Raw genomic sequence first — 19,225 nt, 5'->3', positions numbered from 1 at the left:
AAGAGGTTCACTGTCAAATAAATAAAGAATCTTAAAAAAAAAAAAAAAAGAGGCTCAGATTAAGTAAATAAAAATGCCAAAGGACACAGAGTTATTTAGTGGAGGAACTGGAATTCACAACCAGTTCTGTCTGATTCTGGAACCCTTAATTCTTTTTTTTTTTTTAAGATTCTATTTATTTATTTGAGAGTGAGCGAGAAAGAGAGAGTGGACACAGAAGCGGGAAGTGGGGAGAAGCAGACTCTCCAGTGAGCAGAGAGCCCAATATGGGGCTTAGTCCCAGGAGCTGGAGATCATGACCTAAGCCAAAGGCAGACACTTAATTGACTGAGCCACCCAGGTGCACCCTGGTACCCTTAATTCTAACCACATACAACACTAACTGTGTTTTTATTTGCAACCAATGAAGATGAGACTGTTTTATGGAATAAATTTCTTATTTACTCCACACATCAAAGTTTCCATAAGGTAAATGTTAAATGTAGAAGATAAAGCCATAGTCTTTATTATTCTTGATGATATGTTTTGAAGTCAGGAAAAATTTTGCTTTGAGGTGTAATAAATCCTCAAATATATATTTTTGAATATTGATATTGGGTAAATATTTGGATGAGGAAGGGCTGTTTTATGCATTACATGAAAGGAAGAATGTACAAAAATCAGTGAATTAGAATATAAAAACAGTTTCAGTGTATCAAAAACATTGTAAATAAAAATGAAAGAGGAACAATGCTTTCAACCTACTTGACAAATAGTTCTCTTCCAAGTAAATATATCAAATAAAAGATGCATTCTCTCATAGAAATATGGGTAAAAGTCCTGAAAAGATCATTCACAAAATTTATAGAAAGGGAAAAATCACATGTGATGAAATGATCAACTTCACTGTCAGTCATATATCATAGTCAAAACCCAAAAGCTCTCAATAATTTAAAAAATTAAATACACATAAATTACAAAAGAGAATGTCCATAGTGTGAAGGGTATGAAAAATGAACATTTTTTATATACTGTAGGCAGTGGTGTTAATAAACTCTTGCATTTTTGGTAGTATCTTTGAAGTTTGAATAAAGATTTAAAAAAGTGATCATGCCCTTTGACTAGTAATTTCACTTTTAAGAGTTTATTCTAGGAAAACATTTAGAAAGAGTGCATGTTAAAAGTCTCATCACAACATTATTTAAGATGGTGGAAATTGGAAAAATGTCATTTTATAATATTAGGTTAATGCTTAAATAAATTATGATGCATCTATACTATGGACATCTGTGCAGCCATCTGTCATAATTTTTGGTGCTGCTTAAAAGTGGTGGAAAGCTCATGATATATTGTCAAAAGAAAAATCATGATAACTGATCAATACATATACTTAAAAATAGAGTATGGCATTGCATATAAAATACTAGATAGAATAATGTGTAGGTGTTAGAACTACAAGTGACTTTTCTTTTTTGTGCATATTTATATTTCAACTTTCCCCAAATAACATCTGTTGTTTTTAAAATCAGAATAAAATGGAATTTTATTCTATTAGCTCCTCTACTGTGCTTATTGTAGAAATGAAAACAAAGTCATTTTATACATGTAGGCCATGTGATGCTGAACAGAACTCCTGTTCTCTTATTTGCCTTTTAACTTTTTCTCAAAACTCAACCGTGACATATGATTGACAGTGAAGTTGGAACACTTTGTCACCTGTGGTTCTCTTTCTGTAAGTTTTGTGAGTTGCCTTTTCAGGAATTTTGCCCATATTTCTATGAAAGAATGTATCTTATGTTTGATATATTTACCTGGAAGAGAACTATTTGTCAAATACATTGAAAGTATTGTTCCTCTTTTGTCTTATTTACAATGCTTTTGTTACATTGCAACTGTTATTTTATATATTCTAGTTTACTGATTTTTGTATTCCTTCTGCCTGGATATCACAGGCATAACTGCAGAGTTTACCAGAATAGTATACAGTCACAGTTCCACTGTGGGCTCCACTGGGGGCTGCAAACAGTGAGATTATGAAGAATTATCTGCCCATTGGATGATGGGCATGAAGGAGGGCATGTGATGTGATGAGCACTGGATGTTGTAGGTAACTGATGAATTATCGAACTCTACATCTGAAACTAATGATGTACTATATGTTGGCCAATCAAATTTAAATGAAAATAAATAAATAAATAAATAAATAAATAAGAAAAGTAGTAGAAGATTACAGCATTCCAGTTATGGAATGACAAGTCCTGGGAACGAAAGGACAGCATAGGGACTATAATCAATGATACTGTAACAGCATTGTATGGTGACAGATGGTAGATACACTTGGGAGTGAAGTGTAATGTATCTGTTAAATCATTACCTTGTACACCTGAAACTAATGTAATGTTGTATGTCAACTATACTTAAAAAAAAAAAACTAAAGAAAAAAGAATTATCTTAATTCTGAAAGTTGGAATTTGGGTCTGAATTTCTAGGTAAGCCCAGAGAAATCACCATTTTGGGGTGGTTGGATAAAATATTCTGATGTGGTTTCAAAAGGTCCTCATTCTAGAATTGCAGTCCTTAAAATAAACAAAGAGGGTTTCAGATTCTAGATTCTTAAGTCCTATACAAAACACCTAAAATTCTCAAAATCTTCAGTGTTTGCCTTTATGGGTGCTATCCTACCAGAGCTGCCAATAGTTTCATTAATATTCTGAAGGAGGTCATGGAAAAGCAAAATATTAACTTTTGAGGATGGGGAATTTACCTCATTCATCCCATATTCTAGAAGACTGATGGCACACAGAGTCAAAAAATGCTAGGTAGACTAGTTTACTAGGCTAGATCTGTCAACAGCACTATTTTTTTTTTTTTTCATCGTGGGATTTGATGCAACTACTCAGTCTTGCCATGTAGTCTGTTCTTGTTTTACTGATCAAGTGTGCATTGACATCATCCAAGAAGGAAATTCAGAATACAAGTTCCCTTAAAAAGTTTCAAAGACACCTGGTGGCATCAAATGGCAAACTGTTTCTTCCACAAGCAAAGTATCTTCTGAAGCCAGCATATAAACATGGCTAGAACTCCTGCAATTCTTTTCATCTTTTCTGTTTGTCAATAAACGCCATTTCTACATGCGCTGGTTGACCCTAAAGGCTTGGCTAGGAATCTTGAGAGAAGACTTGCATTGTTTGGTCAAAGTTACCAAAAATATGAAGGCAAGAACCTTGACACAGCTATTAAATAAGTTTCCATCAACAAAAGTGGAAATAATATAATATGATGTTCTTTACAACCCAGAAAAAATTGTGATTTCCAGTGAATAAGTCTTGAGATGCTTGATAGGATTTGGAAGAAAAATTTTACTTATTTTGAAAGAAATTGAAAACATATTTAGGGAAGAAAAAAATATGAGAGGAATTTATTTGTGCCTGAATTAGTTTCTGTGATGCAAAGTTTCTTCATGCAAGAATATATAACTTTCTGGTAGAGTCCCTGTATTCACCATTATAGAAACTACTGAAAAGCCCTAAGATATTTTGGCTAATCTGCTACTCTGGAATGGAAAATTATATGTAAACAGCTATGCAACATTTATTACTTGAGTGAATACTGCTGCAGACTAGAGTTAATGCTATGCCTTGTCAGTGTTTCTACGGAAATCACCAGACACAAGCACTCCTCTGAACTTCTTTGAAGGTTACTAATTGTGAAACAATGTTATAGTTAAAACATGGTTTGGAAATCTTTTTCTCATTGACTTAGATGCCTCAATGACTCAGTTGACAGTCTCAATGCCAGAGACAGTCTCAATGACCTGAGGATAAAGGTGACTGTATGACAAGAATCCATTGAAGATAATATTGGATAATTCTGGTGTGAGCCATAGAGTGCTAATTCCATTTGCTATCACATAACTTTGTGAGTTAGGGTTTTTCCTGTTTCTGTCTGAATGAAAATATTAAAATTAATTCAGTGTGAAAGATAAATACTTCCTTGTAAAGATTAATTAATATTTTAACTTGCCAGGCCAAATAATAGCAGTCTTTCATTGAAATTTGAGTGTAATTAAATTTTACTTTTATTTAATTGGAATATTTTAAATTCATCTCATCCTTTGTAGGAACTGACCATTATTTTTTACATTAAATGAGAGCAAAGATAATTTTTTGTGAATATGTTTTTATATGTTATCTACATGAAGGAAGTCATTCTCTAAATGGTAAAATGAATGGTATGTAAAATATTGTGGCTATGTAATAAATAGCTTTCCTCAAAAAGGGAAGGAGCTAAAACCACTTAGGAAATTTGGACTAAGATGCTGGCGAGGATGCGGAGAAAGGGGAACCCTCCTACACTGTTGGTGGGAATGCAAGCTGGTGCAACAACTCTGGAAAACAGCATGCAGGTTCCTCAAAATGTTGAAAATAGAACTGCCCTATGACCCAGCAATTGCACTATTGGGTATTTACCCTAAAGATACAAACATAGTGATCCAAAGGGGCACGTGCACCCGAATGTTTACAGCAGCAATGTCCACAATAGCGAAACTATGGAAAGAACCTAGATGTCCATCAACAGATGAATGGATCAAGAAGAGGTGGTATATATACACAATGGAATACTATGCAGCCATCAAAAGAAATGAAATCTTGCCATTTGCGACAACATGGATGGAACTAGAGCATATCATGCTTAGGGAAATAAGTCAAGTGGAGAAAGACAACTATCATATGATCTCCCTGATATGAGGAAGTGGTGATGCAACATGGGGGCTTAAGTGGATAGGAGAAGAATCAATGAAACAAGTTGGGATTGGGAGGGAGACAAACCATAAGTGACTCTTAATCTCACAAAACAAACTGAGGGTTGCTGGGAGGAGGGGGGTTGGGAGAAGGGGGGTGGGGTTATGGACATTGGGGAGGGTATGTGCTTTGGTGAGTGCTGTTAACCTGGCGATTCACAGACCTGTACCCCTGGGGATAAAAATATATGTTTATAAAAAAAATTAAAAATTATAAAAATAAATAAATAAATAAATAAATAAATAAATAATAAATTAAAAAAAAATTTGGACTAGAGGGAAATTACCTCAGCACAATAAAGGCTATATATGAAAACCCACAGATGACATCATATTGCCTGGTGAAAGACTGAAAGCTTTTCCTCTAAGATCTGGGATGAGACAAAGATGCCATCTTTCATCATTTCTATCAACATAGTACTGAAAGTCCCAGCCAGAGCATTTAGAGAAGAAAAGTATTTAGACTGGAAATGAACAAGTGAAATCATCTGTTCACAGAAAATATGATCTTGATGTAGACAACTGTAAAGATTCTTTCCAAAAATCCTGTTAGAACAAATAAAAAATTTTAGCAAGGTGGCAGGATACAAAATCAACACCCAAAAATCAGTTGTGTTTCTGTACACTAGCAAAGAACAATCTGGAAAGGAAACTTTTAAAAAAATTCCATTTACAGTATCATCAAACAAAATAAAATACTTAGGAAACACCTCAATAGATACAGAAAAAGCACTTGACAAAAAACCTCTTAACAAAATGGTTATAGAGGGAATGTGCATCAACATAATAAAGGCCATATATGACCCCCCCCCCCCCCCCCGCCGCCCAGCTAACATCATACTCCATGGGGGAAAAAATTGAAAACTTTCCTTCTAAAATCAGGAAAGCTTTTCCTCTAAGACAGTCTTGCCACTTTTGTTCAAAGTAGTGCTGGAATTACTGGCCACGGCAATGAGGCAAGAAAAAGAAATAATAGCATCTAAGTTGGAAAGGAAGAACTAAGATTGTCACTGCTTGCAGATGACATGATTTTGTATTTAGAAAATTGTAAAGACTCCACCATTTAGAACTACTGCATGAATTCAGTAAAGTTTTAGAATACAAAATTAATACACAGAAATCTGTTGTGTTTCTACAAACTTATAAAAAACTATCAGAAAGAGAAATTAAGAAAATAGTCCAGTTTGCAATTGCATCAAAAAGAATAAAATATCTAGGAATAACTTTAGCAAAAGTGGTGGGAGACTTGCTCTGAAAATATAGTATAAAACACTGATGAAGAAATTGAAGGTGACTCAAATAAATAAAAAGATATATTATGTTCATGGATTAAAAGAATTAACATTGTTAAAATGTCCATACTACCCAAAGTGATTTACAGACCCAGTGCAATCCTTATCAAAATACCATCGCATTTTTCACAGAACAAGTTCTGTGGCATCACAGCTTCCAGATTTCAAACTATACTACAAAGCTATTATAACCACAGCAGTATGGTACAGACACAAAAACAGACACATAAATCAATGGAACAGAATAGAGGGTCCAAAAATAAATACACACTTATATGGTCGATTAGCATATGACAAAGAAGGCAAGTCTTTACAATGAGGAAAAGATAGTTTCTTCAATAGATGGTGTTGGAAACATCGGGTTGCTATGTGCAAAAGAAAGAAAATGGACCACTTTTGTATACCATATATAAAAATGAACCAAAATGGATTAAAGGCTAAATGTAAGACCTGAAACCAGAAAACGCCTAGAAGAAAACATGGGCAGAAAACTCTTTGACATGTCTTATAAATATAGATATATATTTTGGCTCTGTCTCCTTAGGCAGGGACAACAAAAGTAAAAATAAGTAAATAAGACTACATCAAATGAAAAAACTTTTGCACTGTGAAGGAAACCATCAACATAATGAAAGAACAACTAACTGAATGGGAGAAGATATTCACAAATGATATATCTGGCAGGGGTTAACGTTCAAAATATTTGAAGAACTCATACAACAAAATATCAAAAAACAAAGAAACATTTCAATTAAGAAATGGGCAGAGGTTCTGAATGAACATTTTTCCAAAGACATGCATTTGGACAATGGGTACATGGAAAGATGCCTGGCATCACTAATCATCAGGGAAATGCAAATCAAAACAACAATGGGATACCATCTCACACCTGTCAGAGTGGCTATTATTAAGATAATAAGTAAAAATGTTGGTGAGGATGTTTGGAAAAGGGAATCCTCTTACACTGTCGGTGGGAATATAAATTGTAGAGTCACTGTGGACAACAGTATGGAAGTTCCTCAAAAAGCTAAAAATAGGACTATCAAATGATCCAAAATTCCACTTCTAGGTAATTATATGAAGAAAATGAAAACACTAATATGAAAAGATGTATACACCCCTGTGTTCACCACAACATAATTTACAATAGCCAAGATATGGAAGCCACCTATATCTAGCAATAGTTGAATGGATAAAAAGATGTGGTATATATATACAATGAAATATTACAAGCCTAAAAAGGAATGAAATCTTGCCATTTGTGATAGCATGGGTAAACCTAAAAGGTATTATGCCAACTTAAAATAAATCAGACATAGAAAGACAAATACTATGTGATTTTACTTATATATGGAATCTAAAAAGCAAAACAAAAGAATAAACAAAACAGAAACAGAAATAGACTCATAGGTGTAGATGACAAAGTGATGGTTTTCAGAGAGGAGAAGAATGGGAAGATAGATGAAATGTGTGAAGGGGATTAGGAGGTGTAGTCTTGGGAGGTGGGTGGGGGGTTGGAGTAACTGGGTGATGGACATTAAGGAGGGAACTTGATGTAATGAGCACTGGGTGTTATATGCAACTGATGAATCACTAAACCCTACTCTGAAACTAATGATACACTATATGTATTTTTATTTAAATCTAATTTAAATAAAACTTGAATTTAAATTAAAAAAAGGTATGGTATTCCAGTTATAAAATAAATAAGACATAATGTAACATACTATGTTGGGTAGTATAGTCAATATATAATATTAGTCAATATGTAATATTTAGTCAGTATATAATGTTAGCATATGTATAATTGACACATATAGTTAGTAATGTAAAAATTTTGTATGATGACAGATGACAACTAGGCTTATTGGGGTGGTCATTTTGTAATGTACATAAATACTGAATCACTGTTATATATCTGAAACTAATATAATATTATTTGTAAATATTACTTCAATAAAAATACATTTCTTCTTCCTCTAAAAATTAAAACATAACCAAGGAGACTAAAGACATTATATAGAAAACTAAACATTGTTGCTGAAAGAAATTAAGACACAAGTAAATGAAAAGACATCTCATGTTCATGGATTGGAAGAATAAATATTGTTTAGATGTCAATATTACCAAAAGTGATGAACAGAGTCAATGTAATTCCTATCAAAATCCCAAGAATATTTTGTGCAGAAGTAGTACAATCCATTCTAGAATACATACGGGATCCCAAATAACCAAAACAATTTCAAAAAAGAACCAACCTCAAATAACCAAATAACCAAGGGACCCCAAATAACCAAAACAATTACAAAAAAGAACTAACCTATAGCCCTTAGAGTTCCTGACTCAAATCTTATTACAAAGCTAAGGGTATTAAAAGAGTTTGGTATTGACATAAAGACAGACACATAAGCCAATGGAATGGAATACAGAGCCCAGAAATAAACTTTCATATGTAGACAAATGATTTTTGACAAGGAAATTTATTTCTTGACCATTCATTGGAGAAAGAACAGCCTGCTCATCAAATAGTGTTGTAAAAACTGTATCTACATGCAAAAAAGATTAAAGTTGGATCCCTACCTTACACCACATACAAAATTAAGTCAGAATGGTTTGAAAATGTAAATGTAAGAGCTGAAACTATAAAACTCTTAGAAGAAAACACAAGTAAAATCTTAAGTAAAGTAAAATACTGGATCTTTCGGGATGAAATACTGGATTTTACTGGGTAAAATACTGGATTAAGTAAAATACTGGATTTAGCAATAGTTTCTTGGAGGACACTGAAACCAGAGGTACCAAAAAAACAAAACAAAACAAAAACCCTGGATAAATTAAAGTTCATCAAAAATGAACACTTTTGCATATCAAAGGACACAATCAGAATAAAAAGGGAATCCACTGAATAAGAGAAACTACTTGCACATCACATATCTGATATGAGGTTAGATTGATACACAGAACATATAAAGAACTCTCACAATTCAACAAAAACAACCTGATTTAAAAATGGACAAAGGACCTGAATAGACATTTCTCTAAAGATGATACACAAATATGAGCAAGGACATGAAAAGATGTTCAACATCTCTGATCATTAGGGATAGGCAAATCAAAACCAAAATGAGATAGCACCTCATACTCATTAGGATGGCTTTTATAAGCAAGCAAAACTCCAGGAAATAATAAGTGTTGGCAAAGATGTTGAAATATTGGAGCACTTGCGCCATGTGGTGGGAATGTAAAATCTTTTAGCTTTTCTGTGGAATAGCATGGCAGTTCGTCAAATAATTAAAAATGGAATTATCACATGACACAACAATTCTACATCTGGAGCTACATCCAAAAGAAATGACAACAGGAAGGCTAACAGATACTTGTATGCCAGTGTTCATAATAGCATTATTCCTAATATCAAATGGTGGGAGCAACCCAAATGTCCTTTCAGAAGATGAATGGGTAAACAAAAAGTGGTATATACATGCAACGGAATATTATTCAGTTTCAAAAGGGAAACAAATTCTGACATATGCTGCCACATGGATGAACCTTGAGGACATAATACTAAGTGAAATAAGCAAGTCACAAAAGGACAAACTCTGTGATTCCACTTACAGTAGGTATATCAAGTAGTCAAATCCATAGGGACAGAAAAGAATGGGGGGTTAGGGATAGGAGAGAATGGGAAGTTAGAGTTTAATGGAGTTTCAGTTGGAAAAAAACAAAAAATTCTGGGGTTAGATGGGGGTAATGGTTGCATGACAACGTGAATGTACTTAATACCAGAGAACAGTACACTTAAAAATGGTTAAAAGATAAATTTTATGTCGTGTAGTATTTTGTCACAATTTTTCAGAAAGAGCAGGACTCATCATTAAGACTACAACTGGGCCTCATGGATCTTTTAAGAGGAAGAGAGAAATGCATTATTATTATAGGCCCAGGCAAAATTGTAATATAAATGGTTTGCTTTTAATATCTTCTGCCTCGCCCTTTTTAGACTTTCCTAATTCTTATATTTTTCTCTGTCTTCTAAGAACTTTATATTGTGATCCATACCATACCTAATTCTGAGTTCTGTACCAATTTTTTTCACCATTACCAGTATTTAAAAGTTTATTCTATTCCTACCCATTTTCTCAGAAGTATGCCCTAAGTTAACCATCACCTGGGGATATAATTTGATGCTTTTCTTCCCATGAAGGTGTTAATGATTGAATCTAAGAAGAACTCTTCAGTGAATTTTAAATGAGAGAGTCTGGCACTGTGGAAGACATTTTGGGGGTAACTGGGCCTCCTGAGCAACCTCAGATCACAACATGGAAACACTCTCCCTCTTTTTTTTTTTTTTTTTTAAGATTTTATTTATTTATTTGACAGAGAGAAATCACAAGTAGATAGAGAGGCAGGCAGAGAGAGAGAGAGAGAGGGAAGCAGGCTCCCTGCTGAGAGCCCGATGCGGGACTCGATCCCAGGACTCTGAGATCATGACCTGAGCCGAAAGCAGCGGCCCAACCCACTGAGCCACCCAGGCGCCCTCTCCCTCTTTGAGTACAGTACGTCCCACCTTTGGGATCACAAAATTGGAAAAATGAGTTCCACACATCAAAAAGCCCACGAACGTGGATCCTACTGATAAATTTCTGCACACAGCTCCTCATTGTTTCCTATCTAGTCAAACTGTGGCCTTACTCAATACAATTTAGTGATGGCTGTGATAGCAGAACTCTTAACGCAGACAGATTTTAGCAAAGCAAATAGTTTCAGATTTGGATGTAGACGTGTGGCATATGGAATTAAGAGGCAAGTCAGCGACAGTGCAAGAAACATGGTTCAAAGGGTTTTAAAATACAGCACTGTGTAGGGGGAAAATAAATGGAAAATTTTCAGATGTGATTTTTGAATAATCTAGCAATTATTAGAAGTTTGTGGTTTTTACAAGAAATACTTGAAAATGTATGTTCATTAGATTCATTTTATAACAAAAAGAATCCCTGTTGAGATTTTCAGAAGCAAAAAATGTTCTATTTAGCTATTTTTCTAGCTTTAACACTTCCAGAAATCATTATGATTATCTTTCTGTATTAAAAAGAACAAAACATTGTGAATGGAAGTCAACTAAGTAATTGTAATGCAAAGTGATTTCTTGGTATTTAAAAAATGTTTCACACTTATTTGAGAATATATGTATATTTCATACACATAATTGCTGAAATACGGTGATGAAAATAGTTTAGAATATTTTAGAATCACAAATAGATTGTTGTAAAAATTGCTAGGAACTGCAGGAAACTTGAAAATCTATTTGTGCAGATGCATGCATAACTAATTGAATGACATGCGCACATCTATACAAATAATTATATAATTTAGTTCCTTTTTTTTTTTTTTTTTTTGTTCAGCCAGATTCTCTGGATCACAAGAGGTCCATGAGGTAATAATTGGGATATTCCAGTTACTTTAAATATTTCAAAGACATTATGGTAATTGTAAATTTAGCCATGGTATGATTCCCAAACTAGTCAAACTTTTTAGCTTTTGAATAGAATGACAGTTCAGTCTGGAAATACTGGTTGCCTTGGGCAGACTAGCGATTCTGATAGACCTCTGACTCTAAGTTTTTGATCAAAATAGGAGAGTGCACTAATAAATTAGGCCTCAGAACAGAGCTTTGAGTTCATGACCTGAAGTCAGAGAGAGACCTGGGTTCTAATCTTAGCCTCAGCCTTCACTAGCTGTTCTAGCTCAGACAAATTACTTCATGTCTGTAACACAGAGTTTAAGCTTCCTCACTTAAAAAAAAAAAAAAGATTTTTTAAATTTATTTATTTATTAGAGAGAGAGAGAGCATGAGGCGGTGGGCAGAGGGAGAAACAGACTCCCCGTTGAGCAGGGATCCCAACATGGGGCTCGATCCTAGGACCCTAGGATCATGACCTCAGCCTAAGGCAGACAGTTAACCAACTGAGTCACCCAGGCCCCCAGCTTCTTCACTTTTAAAATGGAAAACAATGCCTGCCCCATACGGTTGTTGTAAGGAATAAATAAACAACCACAAGTAGAACGCCTAGCACAGAGCAAAGTACCTTGATAAATTGTAGCTATTAAGATTCTTGTTATTATAGAACAGAACTGGTCTATGAAATCTTTCAAAATAAGGGATCTAGGAGAAAAATAAATGAAATAGACCATTGGTAATAAAGCGAGTTTACTTAATATTGTTTAAAAGTGATATTTCTAAATCAGCTTTCAGTACACAGATGTATGATCTCAAGAGCATGCATCCGATATATTATTGTTAAATAATATTTTGTCCAAAATATGCTTAAGCAAAAATTATGATTTCCCGACTGGGTTGCCAAACGCTGCCTAACTATTCGCTGGCATATTTACTCTTGCAGTGGCTAATGCAACCAGTCAGGGCAAGAACAAACTCATCGAAGGCAAACCTCCACAGTTGTTAAGAACTATAACCCAGCACGGGCTATTTGTGGTCCAAATAACCTGATTTTTAGAGAGTGACATTCGCAGATGTTGGATAATGAAATGAAGCCCGACCTTGTGGTTATTGTGAACAGATAAATGTCTAAATCCTTCAGCTTCTGCCAAGCTGCTCGGATCACTTAAAGCTGGGGTAAAGATCTAAAGAGCCAGAAATTGCCATTGTGATAAAAGCACCAAGAATTCCAAGAACACTGATATTTAACAGGAAGGTGCCCTGTTTAATTGCAGGGATGCGTCACAGCCATGGCTGGCTGGTCTCCAGTGAGAGGGTCCTCGGTGGTGTGCTCTGTCCACATGGGAGATTCTGATATGCCTGGAAGCCTGGAATATCGAGGTGGAGCTGAAGATATAACCTGAATAATAATTCCTCATATTTTATGGTTCTAAGAGTTCTATTTTACATAAATTACATCATTAGAATTTCATAGCAACCATTTGAAGGGGAGAGGGCCGGATGTCATTATTCCAATCTTACAAGGGAAGAAAAGGGCTTGCTCTGGTTACGTGGTTTAGCAGGCACTCAGGTAACAAGAGACAAAACCAGGATTAGGTCCTCCGTCTCCTGACCTCACGTGGCCTTCTTTCTGTTTGACCACACTGTGTTTTCTTTTTTTTGTTTTTAAAGATTTTATTTATTTATTTGACAGGGAGAGATCACAAGTAGGCAGAGAGACACGCAGAGAGAGAGGGGGAAGCAGGCTCCCCACTTAGCAAAGAGCCCGACGCAGGACTCTTGATCCCATGACCGGAGCCGAAGGTAGAGGTTTAACCCACTGAGCCTCCCCGGCGCCCCCGACCACACTTGTTTTTGTGTGTGGCAATTTATTAGAATGTCATCTGCAAAAAAGCTTTGCATTAATAAAGTAGACGTAAAATGTGAAAAATAGTCCTTATGTTATTATGTTAATCTATATTTGCCATTTGTTGCTAAGCTTTTTTTTTCTTTTTTTCCCCTCCTATTCGTGTCTGATTTCTTAAGAAGCCAGATGGGTTTTGAAAGCTACTTTCTTTTTTCTCTCATTAGGTTCCAATTATGAAAGATGTGATTTTGAGAATGGGCTCTGTAGTATGGCACGAGACCAGAGTCTGCAGGTTGGTTGGACAAGGAGAAATGGGATGACTGGTGGCTCACCTCCATTTTATGATCACAGTGGCGACACGTCTGGTAAGCACTTTGAATTTCTTTCTCGTCAAGTGGTTGATTATGGCAGTAGAATTTTGGCTGATATTTGGAAATCAATTATTATAATGCCTAATTTTATGCCTTCTTTAATCATTTTCAGGATGTTTATGATATAAAATATCACACTGGAGTCTCATAGATGCATTCTTGGGATCCTGACAGTCTATCTATAGAATGATTGGATTTTCTAGCTGTTTTGACTCCTTATAGAAAATGGAAAATTTATTATTTTTTTTAAGATTTATTTATTCATTTATTTGACAAGAGATCACAAGTAGGCAGAGAGGCACACAGAGAGAGAGGGGGAAGCAGGCTCCCCACTTAGCAGAGAGCCCAACACGGGACTCGATCCCTGGACCCTGGGATCATGGCCTGAGCCAGAGGCAGAGGGTTTAACCCACTGAGCCACCCAGGCACCCTGGAAAATGGAAAATGTAACATGATAATGCTACACAGGTTAATTCATCAAATTACGTTGCTTTTGGCTATACTGATTTCAGGCTCAAACAACACTTGTTTTCTTAGGCTATCTAGGAAGCTCTAATGGACCTCTCATTAGCCTTTGAGGTGGCTCTGAAGCCAATCATTTATTGATTTCTTTACTTGATAACCAATGAACTTCATCCATTCACCATTTTGTACCAGGTGATTAAGATATTTTATTTTAAAGATTTTATTTATTTATTTGATAGAGATCACAAGTAGGCAGAGAGGCAGGCAGAGAGAGAGGGGGAAGCAGGCTCCCCACTGAGCAGAGAGCCCAATGTGGGGCTCGATCCCAGGACCCTGAGATCATGACCTGAGCCGAAGGCAGCAGCTTAACTCACTGAGCCACCCAGGCACCCCTGATTAAGATATTTTAGTGAGCAAAAATCAACTCTTTACCTTTCCTCATCTGATGGGCTTAAACATCACATGAAAAGAGGTAGTATATGGTGCAGCATAACTAATTGAAAGCTGGAGTTTTTTTATAAAAGTGATGCTTCTCTCAAATAAAAACAGCCTAATTTAAAATGCGAGTATTTTCCCTAGAGATAATTGAAAGCAAGCCAATGTTCAGGTATCAGGTGTTTATTGTTTAGAAATGTTTGCATAAATACTTCATATGTAAATTAGAATCTTAGCTCCATCATTTCCTAGCTGTATGGTCTTGAGCAATTTATTTATTTTTTTTTAAGATTTTATTTATTTGACAGAGATCACAAGTAGGCAGAGAGGCAGGCAGAGAGAGAGGAGGAAGCAGGCTCCCTGCTGAGGGGAGCGGAATGCGGCTGGATCCCAGGACCGCAGGGATCATGACCTGAGCCAAAGGTTAGAGGCTTTAACCCACTGAGCCACCCAGGCGCCCTGCAATTTACTTTTTTTAAGCCATGATCTTCTCAACTCTGAGGGGGGAATGATGATACTTAATTCATAGGTAGTTGATGTAAAAGCTAAATGAGATATTGTGGGTATAACTTGCCATAAAACACCTGACATTCAAGCAAAGTTGATATTTAGTACATTTCTGGATAATTTTGGTGGTCCTGACTCTAAATTCTAGGTAAGTGAACTGCAGTTTGTTATTTTGCTTGGCTTTGACGGCAACGATACTTTTTTTTTTTTTTTAATTTTTAATTTTTTATAAACATGTATTTTTATCCCCAGGGGTACAGGTCTGTGAATCAGCACTCACCAAAGCACATACCCTCCCCAATGTCCATAACTCCACCCCCCTTCTCCCAACCCCCCTCCCCTCAGCAACCCTCAGTTTGTTGGCAAAAATACTTCTTAAAAGGACTTTTTGACAATTGTTAGGAATAAGCCAACCTTATCACAAACAAGGGATCAGCTTTTCAAGCAGGACCAATGACTTGCTGCAACACAGAAAATTTCTATGTGTGCAGTTACGCTACATGGTGATGATATTGAATCTGGTTCCTACCTTTTAGTTATTACAATACCTTGCAAATTGTTTGATTCTATATATATATCTCTTTTAGAACCACCCCACTGCTTCTTTCTTTTACTTAAAAACTTTCACAGCAGCCATTTACTTATCCTAGGCTTCGTCTTGGGCAGAATACCTGAAATTTTCTCCTTTTATTGCATGTGGCTCTTTTTCTGTTCCTCTTGTATGGCCCCTCATCTTCAAGTTAGACAACCAGACTGTGTCATTGTGCTTCCTGCTTCCCACTCTCCTTCCTTTCTTTCTCTTCTCTCTCTTTCCTTTCTTTCTTCCTACTCGTTTCTCATTTTGTCATGCTGATTTTTTTTGGATAGCTGGTCAATAAATAAATGGGAGCAATTATATCAAAATTGAGATGTTTTATAGGCAGATATCACTGTAGCTGCATCACTTGGTTTGTGTTCCCATCCCTGACATCTAACTAGATGGGTTTGAACCCTGGCATGTCAACCTGCTAGTTCTGTGGTCTCAGTTTCCTCATCTGTAAAGTGGGAATAATAATAAGACCAGCTTTATAGGGAGAACAGGGCAAAATATTGTCTGGCATAATTACTGAAGGCTGGTGATTTTAATAATAGAGATGCATCTCTTGTAACTACAATTACATGTTTAAATATGAGTATTTCCCTAGATATAATTTTAAATAGGCAAATGTTTTGCCTTTATATATTAGCTGTGAAAAAGTTTATAGAAAAATCATCTTGTTGGAATCTTGTCTCCATTCAAAAATCCTTATTTCATGAGTATTAATAAAATTTTTGATTAACTTACTCTTGAAATAATTTGCTGGTGCTCCAACATAATATTTTCCATCATGTAATCAATGCCTTGAGAAGTTTTCAGAGCTAAGTTTGAAAATCTAAGAACATTAAAAACATGACTGTGTCAATATTTGAAGTCTACTAAAGCTTGGAGCAGAGTGATTAAAATATAATACTGATTTTTAAGAAGTATGTAATATTACATTGAGATGAGATGATATTCCTACACTGCAAATACATCTTTGCAACAATGGTAAAACTTTATATTTTAAAAAAGAATGGAATATGAGTTTTTCTTGTAACTCTTATCAGACTATCAAGTTTTAAATAATTCTAGAGCTCAGGTGATACTAAAGAAGATATGTAAGGCTTTTAGAGTATGTAATTTATTATAAATGTAAAATGTATAGATTATCAAAGATAAAAAATAATGTATTTGAAAAGCTAATATTTCCATCTTATTTTTCTTATTTGGTATTTAAAATCAGGTTTTAAGGGAGGTATTAGAACTCTTGTTGTATTTTTTTTTTAAGATTTTATTTATTTATTTATTTATTTGACAGAGAGAGAGAGAGAGAGAGATCACAAGTCGGCAGAGAGGCAGGCAGAGAGAGATGGAGAAGCAGGCTCCCCGCAGAGCAGAGAGCCCGATTCGGGGCTCGATCCCAGGACCCTGATATCATGACCTGAGCCAAAGGCAGAGGCTTTAATCCACTGAGCCACCCAGGTGCCCCAGAACCCTTGTTATTTTGACCAGTTATTGAATTAGATCTAAAATCCATGTATTATCATATGACAAACACAAATTACTAAACATCATCCAATCTTTTAATTTTATTCTAGAAAGTGTGATAGTTTTAGCCTAGGACTGAAGGCCTTTCGCTGTTCTCTATGGCCACACCTGCATGACCCATTGCTGGGGCATTTCTTTGGTTGTATGGGATTGCTGGGTAGCACATAATAGCTTTGAAAGTTTCATTTACAGTATTTCTTCTAAAATCTAAAAAGATTTTACTTATTTATTTGAGAGAGAGAGACTGCAGGGAGAGAGAGAGAGCATGAACCAGTGGTGAGGGAGGGAGGAACAAAGCCAGAGGGAGGAAGCAGGCTCCCCACTGAGCAGGGACCCCCCATGGGGGCCTGATCGCAGGACCTTGGGATCATGACCTGAGCTGAAGGCAGACACTTAACTGACTAAGCACTGCGTTTCTAAATTCATGATCATATTAACTCTATTTTGTCAAGTAAACGTAAGCTAGATCTATATGCCCACTTATTTTTTATTTGCATAGTTCCACTCTGCTCCAGCTTATTATGGATTTTTCAAGCATATGAAAAGTTTCAAAGCATATGTACGGTGAATAGCCATATACCCACCACTTAGATATTCAACTGAAATTACAATATTTGTTTTTATCAAATATCTATCCATCTGCTGATCCCTTTCTCCATCTATCAATCCATCATATTTTCAATGCATTCCAAAGAAGTGGCAGGAATCATTTTACCCCAAATATGTTAGCATGGTATCATCTAGACACAGGGCCTGTGGGTCATTTTCCTGTTTTTGTAAATAAAATTTTATTGCCACACAGCCCCACCTGTTTATTCACAAAGTGCCTGTGTCTGCTTTTGTGCTACAGCCTTTCAGTTGAGTGTTTGTGACAGACTGTATGGTCCACGGAGCCTAAACTATTTGGCCTTTTAAGAAAAAATGTGTTTGCCCCTTTAGAATTCAATATTCATTACAATTATTATTTTTTAAATTTTGAGGTAAAGTCTGAGTTACATGAACACACCAATCATAAATGTACTATTTGATAAGTTCTGATAAATGCATTCACCTGTGCAACCTGAACATTATCTAGAACAAAATCTAGAACATTATCCTCACTCCAGAGAGTTCACTCTAGAACAAAATCTAGAACATCATCTTCACTCCAGAGAGTTCACTCTAGAACAAAATCTAGAACATTATCTTCACTCCAGAGTTCACTCATACAACTTCCTATTCCATTCCTGCTCCTACCCTCCGCTCCCAAGGGAATCACCATTTCAATTTCTTCCTCCTTGGGTTTGTCTTGCCTGTTCTCAAACTTCATGTACATGAACACATACAGTATATACACCTGATGCAAGGCTTTGTTCACTTAGCATAATGCTGCAGACTCTTCCATGTTGTCATGTTATCATGAGTTCTTTCCTTTTTATTGCTAAGTAGTGTAGAATTGGCTGAGTTTACCCATCCATTCTCCTATTGATGGAGACTGTGTTTTTTTTTTCCTGTTATGGAATCTCATGAAGAAAACTGCTAAGGACATTCCTATATAAATAAATCTTTTTTCCCTGAGATGCTGTGTCAATGAATGTCCAGTTTTATGAGAACTGCCAGAGTTTTTTCTAAGATGTCTATAATTTGTTTTGTTTAAGTGGAGGCTTAACTTGTTTAGACTCAAATGGAAAACTCTGTTTTGTTTGTTGTGGGCAGAAGTTCAGGTGTCGAGTCAGTTCTTTTAAACTTTACTAGACGTGCCCCTTGCCTACACATGCATGTTTTGATTTTAGCCTGAGATATGGGTGGTTTATTTATGGAACATAAGCCACCTCTTCTTCTGGCTCTCTTCTTTCTAGAATTCTTCCCTTTACTTAGGGTGGACCTGGCTCTGTCCTAGCTCCTTTTCTTTGATTCTTCTGGCCAAGGAGACAGCAGCTTTTCTATCAGAATTTTAGTCACACACACCAGCTACAACCACAGCC

At 35.7% G+C, this 19,225-nt stretch overlaps 1 protein-coding gene across 1 annotated transcript in view; it reads left to right on the top strand.

Annotated features, from left to right (window-relative positions):
- Positions 1–19,225, top strand: part of MALRD1 (MAM and LDL receptor class A domain containing 1) — a 751,478-nt gene that overhangs the window by 5,021 nt on the left and 727,232 nt on the right. The window contains 1 exon segment of the mRNA XM_059404562.1: positions 13,601–13,741. Coding sequence (XP_059260545.1) covers positions 13,601–13,741 — 141 coding nt within the window.

This window comes from Mustela nigripes, chromosome 6 (assembly GCF_022355385.1).
Source record: "Mustela nigripes isolate SB6536 chromosome 6, MUSNIG.SB6536, whole genome shotgun sequence".
Lineage (NCBI taxonomy): Eukaryota > Metazoa > Chordata > Mammalia > Carnivora > Mustelidae > Mustela > Mustela nigripes.
The sequence above is the reverse complement of the archived record's forward strand: the minus strand, read 5'-3'. Positions and strand labels throughout refer to the sequence as shown.